At 32.4% G+C, this 17,487-nt stretch overlaps 2 protein-coding genes across 5 annotated transcripts in view; one reads left to right on the top strand and one right to left on the bottom strand.

Annotated features, from left to right (window-relative positions):
- LOC127726656 (putative inhibitor of apoptosis) overlaps window positions 1–17,487 on the top strand; it is a 41,204-nt gene that overhangs the window by 7,146 nt on the left and 16,571 nt on the right. The window contains exon 2 of one of the 2 annotated variants that reach the window (XM_052234102.1): window positions 15,888–16,197. In XM_052234102.1, the coding sequence (XP_052090062.1) occupies window positions 15,903–16,197 (295 nt within the window). In that variant the 5' untranslated portion in view covers window positions 15,888–15,902. Of the gene's footprint in view, window positions 1–15,803; window positions 16,198–17,487 lie in introns of those variants that run through there. The other variant, XM_052234101.1, reaches the window with a different exon arrangement.
- LOC127726647 (uncharacterized) overlaps window positions 1–17,487 on the bottom strand; it is a 299,596-nt gene that overhangs the window by 279,229 nt on the left and 2,880 nt on the right. The window contains exon 1 of one of the 3 annotated variants that reach the window (XM_052234085.1): window positions 14,230–14,425. The exons of the other annotated variants lie outside the window; for them this stretch is intronic. The gene's annotated coding sequence lies outside the window, so the exon portion shown is untranslated. Of the gene's footprint in view, window positions 1–14,229; window positions 14,426–17,487 lie in introns of those variants that run through there. 3 annotated transcript variants of the gene reach the window in all.

Raw genomic sequence — 17,487 nt, 5'->3', positions numbered from 1 at the left:
TGACTGCTTCGTCAAAATATATAAGGATTAAAAGCTTATATGTAGTAGTATTAGTTCACAATTTTCTAACTAATTTTTTATAATAATAATCATGACAAGACATACATTTTGTTTGAACCAGTTTTCGAAGTTAAAGACATCACAATCTTCCAACTACGCTTGCATGTAGCATCCAAAGCAATGGTTACTTTTAATCAATAATTTTTTTAATGTCATTTGCGATGTTAATATAATGTCATTAACATTGTCGAAATTGACATGTTACACTTTAAATAGCAAATTTACAAAGTTTTAAGCGTGATTAGAATTGAGCATCATTCTGACCCACACCGATATTTTGCAGCTCACATTATGATCTGTGTATAGGACATTTTGATGCATAATATATTTTTGGGTAAGACTGTGGCTCATATCTTAATTTTTTAAACGAGTTTAAAAAAAACATCGATTAATACATTAAAGACTACATTTATTAGTCAATGACGTTAGGATACTGGATTGTAGTGGTTTTGTTAAAAAAAAAACTTTACCCAGGAGAACTTAATTTAAACAAATCTAATACCATACAGACAGCAATACTTGTCCTTTTCTAGATTTGGATATTTCAGATTCACTCGGGAAACAATACACAAGAATTTACGACAAACGAGACGGTTTTTCGTTCCCTATTGTGAATTTTCCCTTTTTGAATGGTGGTGTTCCTTTTGTCCCTTTTCACGATGTGTATATTTCAGAACGTATTTGCTATGGCCTTGTCTGTACTCGCGATATAGATTTTAATGAACGTAATATATGTATAAATGATAAATTATTTAGTCAGGGATTTCGTTACCACAAATTGATTAAAACTTTTTATAATTTGTTTCATGGATACATAGATTTGGTTACGATGATTGGCAGTACCCGTAGAATTCTTATAAAAAAAACGGGATATCATATCCTAAATTTTACGTTGATATCGTTTACAAAGCCCGAAAAATTAGATTCATTCAATGTTAACTCATTGATCCTTTGAATAAACTCATTCAAGGTTATCAATTTAAAACCGTAGTAAAATCTTTAAGTATTGTTTTTATCGGTACTAACATTTTTGATAGATTAAAACATAACTAAATATATTGCTATATTTGCACAGTTATGAGTTCTAATGATCCTACAACCTATCGATACTTTTTATCCATTTGTTGGTATTGCACAAGGTCGTGCGTTTCACAGAATGAGTATGATGTCCTAAATCCGTTGAGTGTGTATTGATTAATACTTTAGTCTGGGAAAACATGATTTATCTATAAGTCATAATTGGCTTTGAAATAGTTTTCAGTAACTGCGAATACTCTTATATTGGTGCTTTGCGTATAATGTGTCTATTGTTTTTATGTTAGTTTAGTTATGTGTATTTCGTACCGATTCACTGAGTTAAACAATTTGCAACTGATTTTTACTTGTACTTATCTTGTGCTGTAACTTTTGTGATGGGGACGGGTTGAGCGCTCACAAACATGTTTAACCCCACAAAATTCTTTAAGTGTTAGTCCCAATTCAGGAGCCTGTAGTTCGTTGGTACATGTCTGTCATATACGTTTTTCATAGATTATATTGTATAAATTAGGCCGTTAGTCTTTTTGTTCGAAATGTTTCACGATTTTCCTCTCGGGGCCTTTTATAGTTGACTACACGGTACGAGGTTTTCTCACTGTTGAAGGCCGTACGGTGACCTATGATTGCTTTTATCTTCGCCCTTTGAACTCTGATGGATATATGTCTTATTGGCAATTATAACACATCTCCTAATTCTTATATATTATCAACGCATCATTTTCCTGCCAATATCTTCTGATCCCCGCTTAACCCCATTCAGATGTTTACCAACAATGTTCATGAAGAATTTGACATTAACATTTGAGCATGATATAGTTACTTGGTTCGGAAAACGTAATAACGTTGAAATAGAAGCCGAGCTGGTTCCAGTTGGTACAAATTGTGTTTACTTCGCATGTTGTAAGCAATTAGTATGTCCACTTCAGTGTTCCCCCTTTTTATACCAGGTCCTACATTAATGTTGAATTTGATTCGTTGTAACCTCTGTTATATTGATTAACTTGGTAATGAGTTTCACTATATATTGAAATGCAAATATTTCAAAAGTGAAAAGAAAAAGGTTTTGCCTAGCTAATAAATATTTATATGAATTCAAATGTTATTTCTAATGAAAATCTGGTTTGTATCTCTGATAAAAAAAAACATTACTGGCCTAGCTTAATGTTTTCAAATTGTTTTATAAACTTTAAAAAAACTCTTGAAACTTCGAATATATAATTAAAACTGTTGTTAATGATCTATGTAGTTCACTCAATGTATGATCATTTATGTTTTATTGATATACTATGTCATTATGATATTGGTGACTTTCTGTCAATGTAAATAAGTTTATTTTTCAAATGTATGTGTTATTTAGTATTGTACTAACAAACCTTGTGTTTAGGGAATTTTAGTGAAATAAAAAAAAATTAATTCTCAAATCTCACATTAAAAGGATCATACAATTTCCCGTAAATTTGTATATCTGATTACCGAAAAGTACGATGACAAGTAATGCAATCAGGCGCCAATAACCGTCGTGAGCGCGCATCAGATATCATCTGTATTATTATCAATATATAGCGAAATAGCTTATGATTTATGAGGGATAAGAGCAGCTGCGGAGTTACGTGACACTGTCGCTGCTGACAAGTTAGTTAATCAAACATGCAAAATCCAGTTGTTAATATAAGCATTAACGATTTATAACCGTCGGGGATAATAAGGTAGCAACAAATAAACATTATTTTTGGTGTTCTGTGGTACATATATTACAAAGTGAGTATTAGAGGAAGAAGGGTTGATTTGGGTCATACCACTATTTAAAGTGCTGTAAGATTTTGACATTCAAAAACATGGCGGCAACAACATGACGGTCGATAAAACCTTTTCGGTTGATTGATCCTCATCGAGATGTTTCCTAATACTGTAGAGACATGAGAAAGTAGCTAACGAGTTCCTGTAAATTTTGAATAATCTTATCTGATCTAACTTATCTTTAACCCCCTTTGTAGACTAGAGGAACCATATTTCATGGAACAGGAGTTCCAGCTTTTATACAATGTTGGTACCCACACACAATTCGAATAAAACCCTTTATTATAGATTCGGGTCACCAAGTCGCAGCTACAAATCCTGTTCGTAGTTACGACAAAAAGTAAAATAACAAAAATACCGAACTCCAGGGAAAACTCTAAACGGAAAGTCCTTTATCAAATGGCAAAATCAAAAACTCAAACAGATCACACTAAAAGAAAACAACTGTCATATTCCTGACTTGGTACAAAAAAACATACTTGGAAATGTTTAACATGTGTCATTATAGCACACATATATATCAGTATCGCTTATTGAAAAGTATAATGATAAGTAAAACAAGCGTGCAACATGTATATAAAAATGCTATGTTTCAAATAATTAAGGTGGTACCTGACACTAAAGAAAGATAATTCTGTAAAAATCAGCTGAACGTTTTAATCAAGTTCTATTTTTAAGGAAATATTAAGCTGCTCAATGACCAAAATTAGTGTTTGCCAAACTGCTATATATCCAATGAAATTTTTCCGATGAAGTGTATGGTTCAACTTTTTTGAATTTTTTATTATTTTGTCAAAGGGTAAAAGTAAATATTTTGTCAAAATTTTATGAAAATTAAATGAGCCAAATTAATTTTAGTCAAGGTGTTTGGTACCACCTTTAAAAATTAATGTGACTTTAAATATATTTTGGATGATTTTATATGTTTCTGAATGTTTTTGGGTAATTTTGGGTGACTTTTGGGTAAATTGAGGGACCCAAAATGATCTTTGAGGGCTCATCAGGTAGCACCTGCCTCATATGTAGTCTTTATTATAATATTGTCGTATAAACATAAAATATAATTGTGCAAATAAAACTAGACAACAAAACTGAAATTGATATGAATACACACACGTATATGTAAACACATAAGGAAAAACAACTAGAACTCTCCTTAGTGTTCTCAGCTACAAATCTTGTTTTAATATGAGGAATGTGTTACCTGTGCATATGGAGAAAGACTCATCGGTGACGCTCGAGTCAAAAAGTTAAAAAGTTATACAACAGTCTTACTTGTTTTTTCCAAAATTGAATTAATATTATAATACTGATACATATTTCTAAGGAAATCATTATGTTCTTTTGCTTTGTGCAATATGACATTTTAATAGTCCTATACAATAATCATAAAATGAATAAAATGGAAATACCATCTTATTTATTTGATTCGTAATTGAGGCCTGAACAATAAAAGAACCAGATTTTTTTTTCCAATTTCTTGCATAATTTCTGGTGAAAATAGTGCTTAAATACAAAATTATCTATGTATATAAAGAAACGCAGTCTATACTGATTGTTTCAGAAAACGTTTTTATCTGATCAGAGTGTTATTTGAATAAAATTATAATTATTTCTACATGAAATAAGAGAAAATAAACACATCTGTGTGTTTTTGATCTTTATTTATATAAATGTCTATATTAATAACTGCCAGTGAGTTTCCCCTGAAACTGGTTTTGCAACAGTTTTCTATCTTAACAAATCGTTTGCTGAATCAGCATTAAACGCTTGTTTTTATTTAAACAAATATAAGAGGGTCTGGATGGAGTCCATCATTTCTGTATTTTTTAATTTTTTAGGTAATTTTTCTCTATTCTTTATATGTTTTATACATTATTTTTTATTCTTTCATATTTTAGCACCCCATTATTCTAATTTTTTTTATTTTGTTGCCGTATTTTTCTCTATTCTTATTCATATTAAATTTTGATGAATAGATAGGGACAGTAACTCTAATAATTGTTCCTTGTGATATTTTTTACAATTTGCGGTCCACAAATTGTCAAAAAAAATATCACAAAGACTATACTAAAAGCTGCAGTTTTGCAGCTAGCTGGTAATCAGATAAATACAAAAATTTAAGACCATTTAAGTCCCTATAGTAATGATACCGGCAAACTTATTAATTCTCTATGGTAACGATTTATTGACATTGATTGAACAACACATTTCAACTCAAACAACTGAAGACGTGATACGATTGATCGTAATTGATAGCCAGCTGTCAAATAAATCAACTCATTAAAAATTGCAAACCCCCGATTGTTACGATGGGTCCAATTCATCACGATTAATTACCACAAATCAATTCAATCAACCCAATATAAATTGCAAACCCTAAGGCGTGCAGATAGATACGATTAATCAAGACTGAATATTAAATATCAACTTAATCAACTCAATATAAATTGCAAACCCTAAGGCGTGCATTGATCGATACGATTTATCACTATTGATTAACAAATATCTACTCAATTAACTCAGTAAAAAGTGAAAATCCCCAAGTTTTACGATGAATACGATTGATTTACAAACGTCAACTCAATCAAGTTATTAAAATGTGCAAACCCTCGATCGTTATGATAGATATTATATATTTGGATCATGGTTGATAACAAAATATCAACGCTATGTAAAACAATTAACACTTAAGCGTTAAGATATATACAATTGATCACGATTCAGGCTGATACCCAGTTAAATAAAAACGGAATTCTTTATAAGAGAAGGTAAAAATGGCCAAGTTGGTATATTTGAATCGTTTCCATCTGTTTCTATGGCCTTTAAAAGTTTAATATAGATGCATTTTTTAGGATTGTATGCATCAAATAAACGTGTTTATACTTGCATTGTAGAATGGAACTTCGAGATATTTGAAAACTTTTAAATTAAAGTCAAATTTTCACAAAACAGTCGTTTATGATAGGTTCAAATTATACATGTATATCTTTATTGTGCATAAGCATACAATTCGCCGGAAAAAATCGACAGAAAGATCTTTTTAGAGAATTCATTTGCATCTCTGCGCCCCGGCAACTGTTGTTTGAAAAAATTCCTAAAAATGGGCAATAATCTCATCGAAAAGATAAAGTCGAGTCAACTTTTTATGTGCTGGCGTATTTGAGGTGACTTTTTTGTCTTGAAAACGTATAATGCAATGATACATCATCTCGCTTCAAATTCTGTTATTTTTATTTACTTAGGCTATAATTAGTTAACACATTTTATTTGATGTGATATTACGATTAATGATTATTTGTCAACAGCCCTTGTAAGACTGTTCCTCGAGGACTATTCTTTTTTGTTTTCTGGTTATCATTTCTTATTAACTAAGTCTTTCTACTTTTCCTTGGAAAGACCATTAGATTTGGTTCTGAAAAATTTTATTTTCCTTCCGCATAATTTTTTTCCCAATATGTCGCTTAAATCATCGAACAGTTTATACACTTTTAAAACTGACACCGCTAAACTGAACACTTTTCTTTGTAAGAGTTATCTTTCGAACACTTTTTCTTGTGTTTGCTATTCCTTAGCAGCTGTAAAAGATTCGACAAGTTATTTTACCAAATAGCTTTTTATATCCTCATGTTGTTTATAAATTTTGAAGATTCCATATGAGAGTTATTTCTCCTTATGTATTTGACATAATTGAAATATATCATTAAATCATAAACCATAGTGATAGACCAGAGTCTTTTGATTTGAGGTCCTAGGTTCACCAAATAGAAAATTAGGACAAGGTCAAAGGTCAAGATCACGTTCTATTTTTTTATTTTGCGTGTGCGGGCTACTGCTAAGAAAACTGTTATATATATTGACAAAAGATTTTCACTAAATTGTTAGTTGCGATCTGTCGTAACAAGAATTTTTTTGCTTCGAAGCAGTACAGTTACATTTACGTGGAGTTTTCTCTCCTGAAATGTTGAAAATGAGATGGTTAGTAATATCACATATAAACAATACATAGTAGAGACCTTAGGTCTTTTGATATAAGGTCCTTACCTTTGAGGTCAAGGTCAATGGTAAATTGAACATTCCAGATTTTGACTTTAACATAATATTGATACATGATAAAGCTTTTGGATTTGGTAAGAATACACATAACCTTGAAAAGTCAACCGGAATCGACCTCAAGTAAACCAGAAGTATCAATTTTTTGCATTGATTTAATATACAAGTTTCTCGAACCATATAGTTTTGGAATCAGTGTCAAGTGATCTATCATCTAAAAAAGGAAGTTGCAATTTATCTTCCTTATTTTGAAGCGAAATTATATGAAAACCATATATTTTAGGAATCAGTGTGAATAACGATATTCTATGAGACCGGAAGTATATATTATCTCCCATTTTTCAGACAAAAGTATTTAATAAACGTATTTTTTATCAGTACGAAAAAAGCTATTATTGGATGCCAATATTAGCCATGAGTAAATCGCAGGTAGCTTCTTATCAGTTATTAACTTTTAGAAATTTAATGTGGATAGACCTTCATTTGTTCTCTGAACAATTGGTTTTCAATTTGTATATTTTTATGTATAAACTCATTAGTCAAGCAGCTAAGTCCATTTTTTCATCAGAATTCTGCAAAATGTGGTAAAAGCATCAAACTTGGTATATAAGCTCCTAGCACCATTCTAAGCAAAATAAGATATGGAGCCAACCTGAAAAAAATCAACTTCCGGTTTTTTCCAAGATGGCGGACAAAATTGCAAAAATTCTAAACTAAATATCAAAGAAACCGTACACAAGATGGTAAAACAATGAGACTTTGTATATTATCTCTTTAGACCCTTCTAAACAAATAAAGATATGAAACCAATATGAAAAACTATCAACTTCCGGTTTTTTCCAAGATGGCGGCCGAAACAACAAAATGTTAAAACAAGTCAAAAGGAAGTTGCAATATATACCAAAAAATTATATCAGATGAGTACAATTGAAAGTAATATATATACAGTAGCTGTTATATGCAATAATACGTTCATTCATCTTGTTTGTGTCGGTAAACCCTATACTCGCTGCAGTCCATCAGGCACAATCTCTACCACACTTGCCTAAAGCTGTATTCGGAAGGGCGGATTTGAAACCCTTGCATTGTCCTCGACAACCTTTCTTGCATTCACAGTGAACAAGCTCCTGTAGTGAAGGGGTTGTCTCTGCCAATATTGTCCAGAACGGTTTCTTACATGCCGTTGTCTTGCATTTTCCAACCATACAAGTCTGGGGATGGAAGAACAGGCTGTAAAAGCAAACACTGTATCCAAATCAATCCAGCTTGGTACACAGAACGTTTGGCATGTTGGAAAAGTGCATCTCGTTTTGGTAGTACAGACTCGGTTGATCTACCTTTATGTATAAAGAGCACTTTTCTAGCTTCATTTACACTGTTTGATTCACGTATCCGATGGTTCAAAAGAACAACATATCGCTCCAGCAATGGTAGAATTGAATCACGGCATATTTTCCTTGGTTGGTCTGCCATCTGTCTAAAAGCAGCTGATATCTCGGGGAAAGTATTCCATGTATCCCATGCTGTTTCTTTCCTCGTCCTGCAAATGAAGATACAATGTCGCAACCTGTAAAGGCGTGGAATATTGGTAAAAGCCTCGAGCTCTATTTAAGAGAACCCAAAGATTGTGCAATATCATGAATAGGAATGTAACGGAAATGTTTCCCGGTTGCAAATGTTATCCATATCTCATCAACTTCTGTGTCCTTAAATACAGATATAACGATCACAATTACGTCTGTATCCACAGTTTTAATGCTGATCTTTTTAAAACCATCCCTAAATGCATCTGTAACGTGAAGCATAACTCTCGTAACAGTTTCTTCGGGTTTGCACGGTTTTAGTTTTGACTTGTCTATGTGTGCCTGGTTTGAAATCACATTCTCTCTAACTGTACAGATAACTTTCTTTTCAATATTTGCTGCTTCTGCCAATCTTTTTCGATATGAAACAGCTCCCTTTTATTCTCATCAACCCGTAGCAAGCCATGCCAGTTCTTGGGGATATTTGTTTGAACTTGAACTCGCCTTCGAACTCCCTTCCATCTGTTTTCTCTGATTGCACTTTTGAGGCTGTTTTCTACATATGTGTCCCATACTACATCAATGCGTCCAACATCGCTATTTCGGTTTACTATGTAGTGAAGAACACTTTTACCGCATAATCATGAAATGATATGCTGCACCAGGATTGAGCATATTGACTACTGCTGCACCGTCAATTATTGTTGCATTCACTTGAGGGTTAACTATTGTTTTAGATATTAACGGCCCAAGACATTTTCTTGATAGATCTGACTTATCACACTGACGTATGGTCCTATTTTGACTCATGAGGGCGGATTCTTCTGCTTACGACGAAGATAAACTCTTCATTTTGTTTGGAGGTCTTCATATCGAGATGACCATTTTAAAAAACTATTGGCGATAGGCTGGAAGAGTCAGGTTGGACCAATGCTATTTCTTTTATGCGGTAAAAGTGTGTGTTCCCTACATACACCGAAATAGCGATGTTGGACGCGTTGATGTAGTATGGGACACTTATGTAGAAAACAGCCTCAAAAGTGCAACCAGAGAAAATAGAGGGAAGGGAATTCGAAAGCGAGTTCAAGCTCAAACAAATATCCCTTAGAATTGGCATGACTTTCTACGGGTTGATGAGAATAAAAGGGAGCTGTTTCAGTTTCTATCGGAAAAGTTGGCAGAAGTAGCAAATACTGAAAAGAAATTTTTTCAGTACAGTTGGAGAGAATGGCACACATAGACAAGTCAAAATTGCAAACGTGCAAACACAAAGAAGCAGATACGATAGTTATGATTCACGTTTCAGATGCAGTCAGGGATGGTTTTATAAAGATCAGCATTAAAACTGTGGATACAGACGTAATTGTGATCGCTATATCTGTATTTAAGGACACAGAAGCTGATGAGATATGGGTAGCATTTGCACCGGGAAACATTTCCGTTACATTCCTATTCATGATATTGCACAATCTTTGGGTCCTCTTGAATCCATGCTTTTACCAATATTCCACGCCTTTACAGGTTGTGACACTGTATCTTCACTTGCAGGACGAGGAAAGAAAACAGCATGAGATACATGGACTACTTTCCCCGAGGTATTAGCTTTTTTTAGACAGATGACAGACCAACCAAGTACAATATGCCGTGATTTAATTCTACTATTGCTGGAGCGATATGTTGTTCTTTTGTACCATCGGACAAGTGAATCCAACAGTGTAAATGAAGCTAGAAAAGTACTCTTTGCACATAAAGGTGAATCAATCAAGTCTGTACAACCAACACGGGAGGCAATTTACCAACATGCCAAACGTTCTGTGTACCAAGCTGGATTGATTTGGATACAGTGTTTGCTTTTACAGCCTGTTTTTCCATCCCCAGACTTGTATGGTTGGAAGAAGCAAAGCAACGGGATGTAAGAACCCGTTCTGGACAATATTGACAGAGGCAACCTCTTCACTACAGGTACTTGTTCACTGTGGATGCAAGAAAGGTTATCGAGGACAATGCAAGGGTTTCAAATCCGCCCTTCCGAATACAGCTTTGGGCAAGTGTGGTAGAGATTGTGCCTGATGGACTGCAAAGTATAGGGTTTACCGACACAAACAAGATGAATGAACGTGTTATTGCATATAACAGCTACTGTATATATATTACTTTCAATTGTTCTCATCTGATTGTTTTTTTTTTTTGTAAATATTGCAACGTCCTATTGACTTGTTTTATTTTTTTTTGTTATTTCAGCCGCCATCTTGGAAAAACCGGAAGTTGATAGTTTTTCATATTGGTTTCATATCTTTATTTGTTAAGAAGGGTCTAAAGAGATAATATATAAAGTTTCATTGTTTTACCACCTTGTGTACGGTTTCTTTGATATTTAGCTTAGAATTTTTGCAATTTTGTCCGCCATCTTGGAAAAAACCGGAAGTTGATTTTTTTCAGGTTGGCTCCATATCTTATTTTGCTTAGTATGGTATTAGGAGCTTATATACCAAGTTTCATGCTTTTACCACATTGTGCAGGGTTTTTCTGATATTTCCTGGACTACATTCATTCTCGTTCAGAATAAGTGTCAAATATCTAAATAAAGATGTAAAAGAGAGTAGAAAGATACCAAAGGGACATTCAAACTCATAGGTCGAAAATAAGTTGACAACGCCATGAAAACAGTATATTTAAGTCTGTAAGGTATTATTGTAATGTGTTCGGTGGTGTGCGTTGGTGTTCGGTGGTGAAAAACCTACCGAATCGGTATTACTGCAAATGAGTGTTCCCCATGTAGAACTCCGCAAATTTAAACATAATTTGAAATGAAGGTATTTATTCATACACGAAACATTTATAAATAGAGTAGAAATTTTACCCCCTGGTAATTTCCAATGATAGAATCCTTCGATTTTCCCCATATCTTAAATTAAACTCTTGCCCAATTGGTAAATTCTGAAATCAAGTCCCTCAAAACCAACACATTTTCAAGATAGTTTCTCTATAAGGTATACTTAAAATAACTAGTAAACTGGTTCTTTGATTATGAATGTATTCAAGTTCAATTAATTTCAGTGTAACATACAGTGTAAATCTGGTAAATTTGAATAAAAGAACAGAAAAATTGTGAAAATGTTGACTAGTATTTTGCATTTTTTTTCAAAATTATAATGGAACAGTAAATGTCTTGAATGTGTGGATTATGTACTCTATACACAAGATTCTAATTTCGATTTTATGTGAGTTTTAGCAAGAGTGTTATCATTAGTGGTATTTAAATTCTGTAGGAGATGGAGTTTACATTATTTCACACTTTTAATTCTTTATTGAATATTCCATGGTATGAGATCATTTCTCAATTGAAAATAAGTGTAAATTAAGGAAGTTGGATTATGATATTTAAAATAAGTTACAAATGTACCATAGTTGCAGTTGGCATAGGTATTTAAACTGATTTTGTGCTGGATCAGTACTTCATAACTAAATATTTCAAATTTTCTGAAAGTTGAGTGAATATAGGCAATAGAAATAAACATCTTAATGTTCACTGTGTTGATCAAAGATCACAGAGAACAATGCTGTACTTTTCAGAACTCGGAAAAGAATTATCTAGTTTGTTTTGAGGATTTACGAGATGCATATGGATGTAGTGGCCTTTTCAATACAAAGGTGAACAGTCCTATCACACTTGCCAGTCAAGCATCTGTTTAGGCTTTTTCACAGGCAAATTCAGCAATTCATGTGATATGAATGTATATAGCAGATTTCTACTTGGAATATTCAACCACTCTCCTTTTGTGATTTCTTCCCGGGTGTTAAAGTATGGCCAGGTGACATTTAACATATGTGGATATTTCATGTGAATCCAAATATAGAAAGAAGGATATGTGATATGATTGCCAATTAGACAACTATCCATTAAAGACAAGAACATAAAGCATGTTAATAAGTAAATGCTCAGGTTACCCTCTAACTCATAACTGATAGTACGTTTTCAACAATGAGCAAAAAATATACTATAGTGTAAAGACAAAAGTTCTAGTTATAAAAGGCAGGCAATGCATACAAATTCCTGCATAATCACATAATTGCATAATGACTATGGGGTATTTATTCATTTACCTGTTGAACAAAGAAAACAGACTAATGTCTTTGTTCATATATGATTATTAAAATCTTCTACATTGTTCTGGTTGGACAAAAGGAAATAAAAGATCGATAGACTAATTTTAGATTTATGTCTTTAACTAGAAGTTAATGAAATGCAAAGTACTGTGGCTTGTCCAAACAAGCTTATAGTTTGAAGATATTTGTTTCAAGTAGAGGGGAATTATCTTCATACAATGGCAATTATTTTTGTTTTTCAATGATACAGTACACTTTCATTTTAAGTTTTAATTCATGTTAAACAGGATAAAGGAAATGTTTACTTTTGAAATAAAAAAATTAAAACTGTTGACAATTTGGAATTGAACAATGAATATTACAGTTTCATCATGATCTAAAATCTGATGTTAACTGGAACTAATATTTTCGGAAGTTTCATGCAATAATCAGCCAAATTAAGTTGTTTTTTTCTAGAAAATCAGCTGGATAAGCTTGTATTTTAGTGGATTTTAAAAAAAAACCGCTTATTTTGAAATTATTCTCAAACAGAATGGTTATTTTTATAAGAGCAATGATACGGATACTCATCAATTAAAGCTGATTATAATAAAAAAGATGAAATGAAATCATTATAAGGATATAAAATCATTTTACTCATCACGTATATAATGATGTATTTAACACATCTTAACGATGCATGTTTGTAAGAACATGAGGAGACTTTCTACTGCCTCCAACAAGGACATCTGTGCAAATTAGAAAAGTGGATTTCGTTTAATTTGCAATTCACTTTTACATACAATCTTGGATTAAAATAGAGAATGATAATTGGGAATTTGGCAAAAAGACAACAACATGACCAAAGAGCAGAAAACAGCTCAAGGCCGTCAATGGGTCTTCAATGCAGCGAGAAAATCCCTCAACCCGAGGCGGGCTTTAGATTGCCCCTTAACGATGATTTATACAAGTTCAAGAACGCCACACTAAACTACAAAACATACAAATGAACTAAAATTTAAAAAATACACAAGACTAAAAAAGGCTAGAAACTCCTGACAGGTACAAAAATGCGGCGGGGTTAAATATGTTTTGTGAGGTCTCAACCCTCCCTCTATACCTCTAGCCAATATGGAATAAACAAACACACAGCAAAACGCACAATAAAACTCAGTTCAAAAGAAGTCAGAATCAGATGTTTGCATTTCTAGTCATCAATAAATTTGTCAAAAAATCAAGATTTAACTGAAGTTCTTTCAAACAATTTTTTTCAAAAAAAAGACATTTGTTTTTGTTTTAAAATCTCAAATCTTTTATCTGATTGTACATGGATATCATGGGTAATGCATGCATTTTTGTAAGAATTTATATCCAGTATCGGCAATAAAGCTATAATGATTCAAATGCAGCAATACTATTTTTAATAAATAAGCTACATTTACCATGAAAGAAAATATAAAAATCTCTGCACATCCTTGTACATGTTCAATAATTGGAATTAAACTGTATTATGTACAAATGTTTAGATCTGGTATGTTGGGAGTTGTACAACAAACAATGATCATGTAGATCAAGGTACATCACATTTTATCTATGAATATGTACATATATGCATGCATCCTTGATTAGAGCAAATTTAGATTTACTATTTTATACATGTTAAGAGACTAACCTTATGAAATTTCAAATATTTCAGTCCTTTTAATTTGACACAGTAAACAAGTTTTAACGTTATTTAGTTAACAATGTAAATTATACATTAAATTGTCTAGTTTTTATGTTAATTTTGCAACCTGGACATTTTGACAAGTAAAACGGAAAAACATTATTTAGTCTATTTTTAGAAGTGTGGACCGAATAAACGCAAAAATCTATTTATAGGTAATGGAAATCTGACAACTTATTTTTATGAATTGGAAATTTCAAAAGTCATTTATAGATTGACAACCATGAACTTACACAGGCATTATGCATTGCATTATACAATGTATTCTTGTACTACATTGTTGGTACATGCTTTTTTATAACTGAATTATGATTTTACAATCCTTAACATTGCCCCCTGAGGTACCTTGATTGGAATATACACATATAATGTATTGTATGAAAGCTTTGATACTGTTCAACAATTTGAAATGCATTAAATTGTTAATCAAGACAAACAACCAAGCATTTCAATATTGAACATTTCTGAAAGATAAAACGCTTCAATGGGGAAAACTGTATGCCTTTTTTGTGCAGGCTGTGTTATAGAAAATATTCTCTATTTTCAGTGTTTTGACAGTTTTGACAATAGTAGTATAAATATTCATGAACAGGTCATTTATTGAAAATATGAAATTGAATAAAAAATTTTTTTTTTTACTTGTGATACAGTTGAACATAATTCGTTTAAAGCTCTTGGTATATAAAAGTCTCACATTAAGTGTACTTTAGTTCTTATCAGAGGCGGATTTAGGAGAGGCAGGGTAGCTGGACACCCTTTTATGGATCTACATTTATGGAAAAAAGAGACTTTTCACCTATTTTACTCCAAACATTGTCTAGTTTGAGGCTCTTGCCCCTTTTAAATCCTGGATCTGCATTTGTTTATTGATATATTTTGACTTTTCTAGGGGGGGGGGGGGGGGGGGGGGGGGGTAATTTAATATAACTTTTAAGAAAAATGTATCAATGCTTTTCATTGGCTCTCAATTGATCAATTTTTTTGACATATTTCATAAATTTAATCATTTATCTCTTAGATTCCTTATGATATATTTCTTGACACGGGCCGCGCCATGAAGCCATTCATATTCCAAGCCATTTTAACAAATTATTTTTTATCAACTATTTGATCATTATGGATTTTTTCAGAATAAATTTTGTTAACAAAGTTGCTTTAAATATATAAAAGTTACAAGAAAATACAAAAACGTTTTTTTTTATAAATAAGTGTTTTCTTCTTCAAAGTAAAAATAATCTCAAAACTGAATTGTGACTTTTTAATCTGTGACTTTCTGTCCTGTATTTGGCAATACATGGACGCAGATTTATAATTTGTTTGAGTTCTTTAATTTGAAAAAAAAAGGATATAAAAAATTGGCAAACATTGGCAAAATCATTGATATAAAATCAACTAGTGCCTATACAATTTTTATTTTTAATTATTTATTTTTGATGATTTATTGACCACCTCATAACATATTACATCACATATATTTGTACATTGCACTTGTGAATACATACTTTAAACACTGTTTGTATGAATGTGCAGATATATATTTACATTACGTAATTCAGAATCATGTGAACATCTTACATGGCTAATGAAGCAATTAATTTTCCCAGGCACAGACATGAAGGATGGCACAGACTGTTTTACCAGGACATTTCAGAAATTTAAACAGTAACGATTTCCCGGACACATGGAATGGGAGTCTAAGTTTCTCAGGCAATGCTGGAAATTTCTTTAATCAAAATACACTTAGTGATGTAAACAGTAGGACTACAATATCGAATTATTCTCAAAACTCAAGAAAAGGACCAAAATATCCACAGTACTCGATAACATGCATAAGACTGTCAACATTTCAGACATGGCCAACCAGTATACAGCAACACACAGAAACGATGGCAGAGGCTGGGTTTTACTATACAGGTAATGCTAACTCCCCTTAAGTTTCCTCATACATCTGTTATCAATTTTCTAGAATTCAAAATTATTCCAGATTTAAATAAGTCCTTGTTTTAGGATATGTTTGTGTGATTTTCAGTAAAAATTCCCAATTGTTGCCTCTTGAATTTTGAAACATGTTTGACACATAACACATGATTCTGATATTTGAGGTTAATGTATTAATATGTCAGTACATTAAACCATGGCTAACATATTTGTAATTATGACTCCTGCATCATATAATAATATATAAAACTTGGAAATCTTTCAACATGTTCAATTCAACCCAATACATGAGCACATGTTTACATATGATTACATTGAAGACAGTGATCTTGTTATTTTGGCGGGAACATATGGCGAAATCCCTGTTGATATTGAATCTGGTGATTTATAAATCTGTAGACCTGACCAACACTGAAAATTTATTAAAAGTAATTAAAAAGAATAAGATACTATTCTAAATTATGACCTTGGCAATACGCTATTTTGTTTACTTAACATCTTGATTTTAGATTTTTTATTTCTGTTTTTTGGGGAAGGTATCCTAGGTTCTTGCTTAATTTAATGTAATTTATCACAATTTTGGTCAAATCTAATCACAGACTTTTGTTTGAAAAAGCTTTGAGATGTGGCTTTCTTATCCATGTATTATCTTTTCAATTCCTTCAGACCACAAGACAAGTAAATTAAATAACACCTTAATTGGCTTAAAAGTTGTCACGCAAAAGGCTCCTAAAAATAACATGAAGGTATTCAATCAGTTTAATTGGGGTCTGGAGCTGGCATGTCAGTAACTGCTAGTAGTCATTTATTAATTTATGTTGATCATTGTCGTTTTGCTCAGTTTCTTTTATTACCTATTCTAACATCGAACTCGGACTTCTTTTAAACTTTTAAAACTACTTTTTACTGTGCGTATTGTTGTGTGTTTGTTTAATTCACATTGGCTAGAAGCATAGGGGTACGATTGAAATCTCACAAAACATGATTAACCCCCGCATTAATGCGCCTGTCTAAAGTCAGGAACCTCTGGCCTTTGTTAGTCTTGTATGTTTTTTTTAAATTTTGGTTCATTATATGTTTCGGAGTTTAGTGTGACGTCCATTTTTGCTGAAATTGTATACACTATTGTTTAGGAGCCATATGAAGCAAGCCTCCGGGTGTGGGATTTTCTCGCTGTGTTAAAGACCCATTGGTGGCCTTTGGCTGTTTTCTGCTTTTTGGTTGGGTTGTTGTCGCTTTGGCACATTCCCCGCTTCCATACTCAAT

The sequence above is a fragment of the Mytilus californianus genome, unplaced genomic scaffold (assembly GCF_021869535.1).
Source record: "Mytilus californianus isolate M0D057914Y unplaced genomic scaffold, xbMytCali1.0.p SCAF_18, whole genome shotgun sequence".
NCBI lineage: Eukaryota > Metazoa > Mollusca > Bivalvia > Mytilida > Mytilidae > Mytilus > Mytilus californianus.
This window is presented reverse-complemented; position numbering and strand designations above follow the sequence as displayed.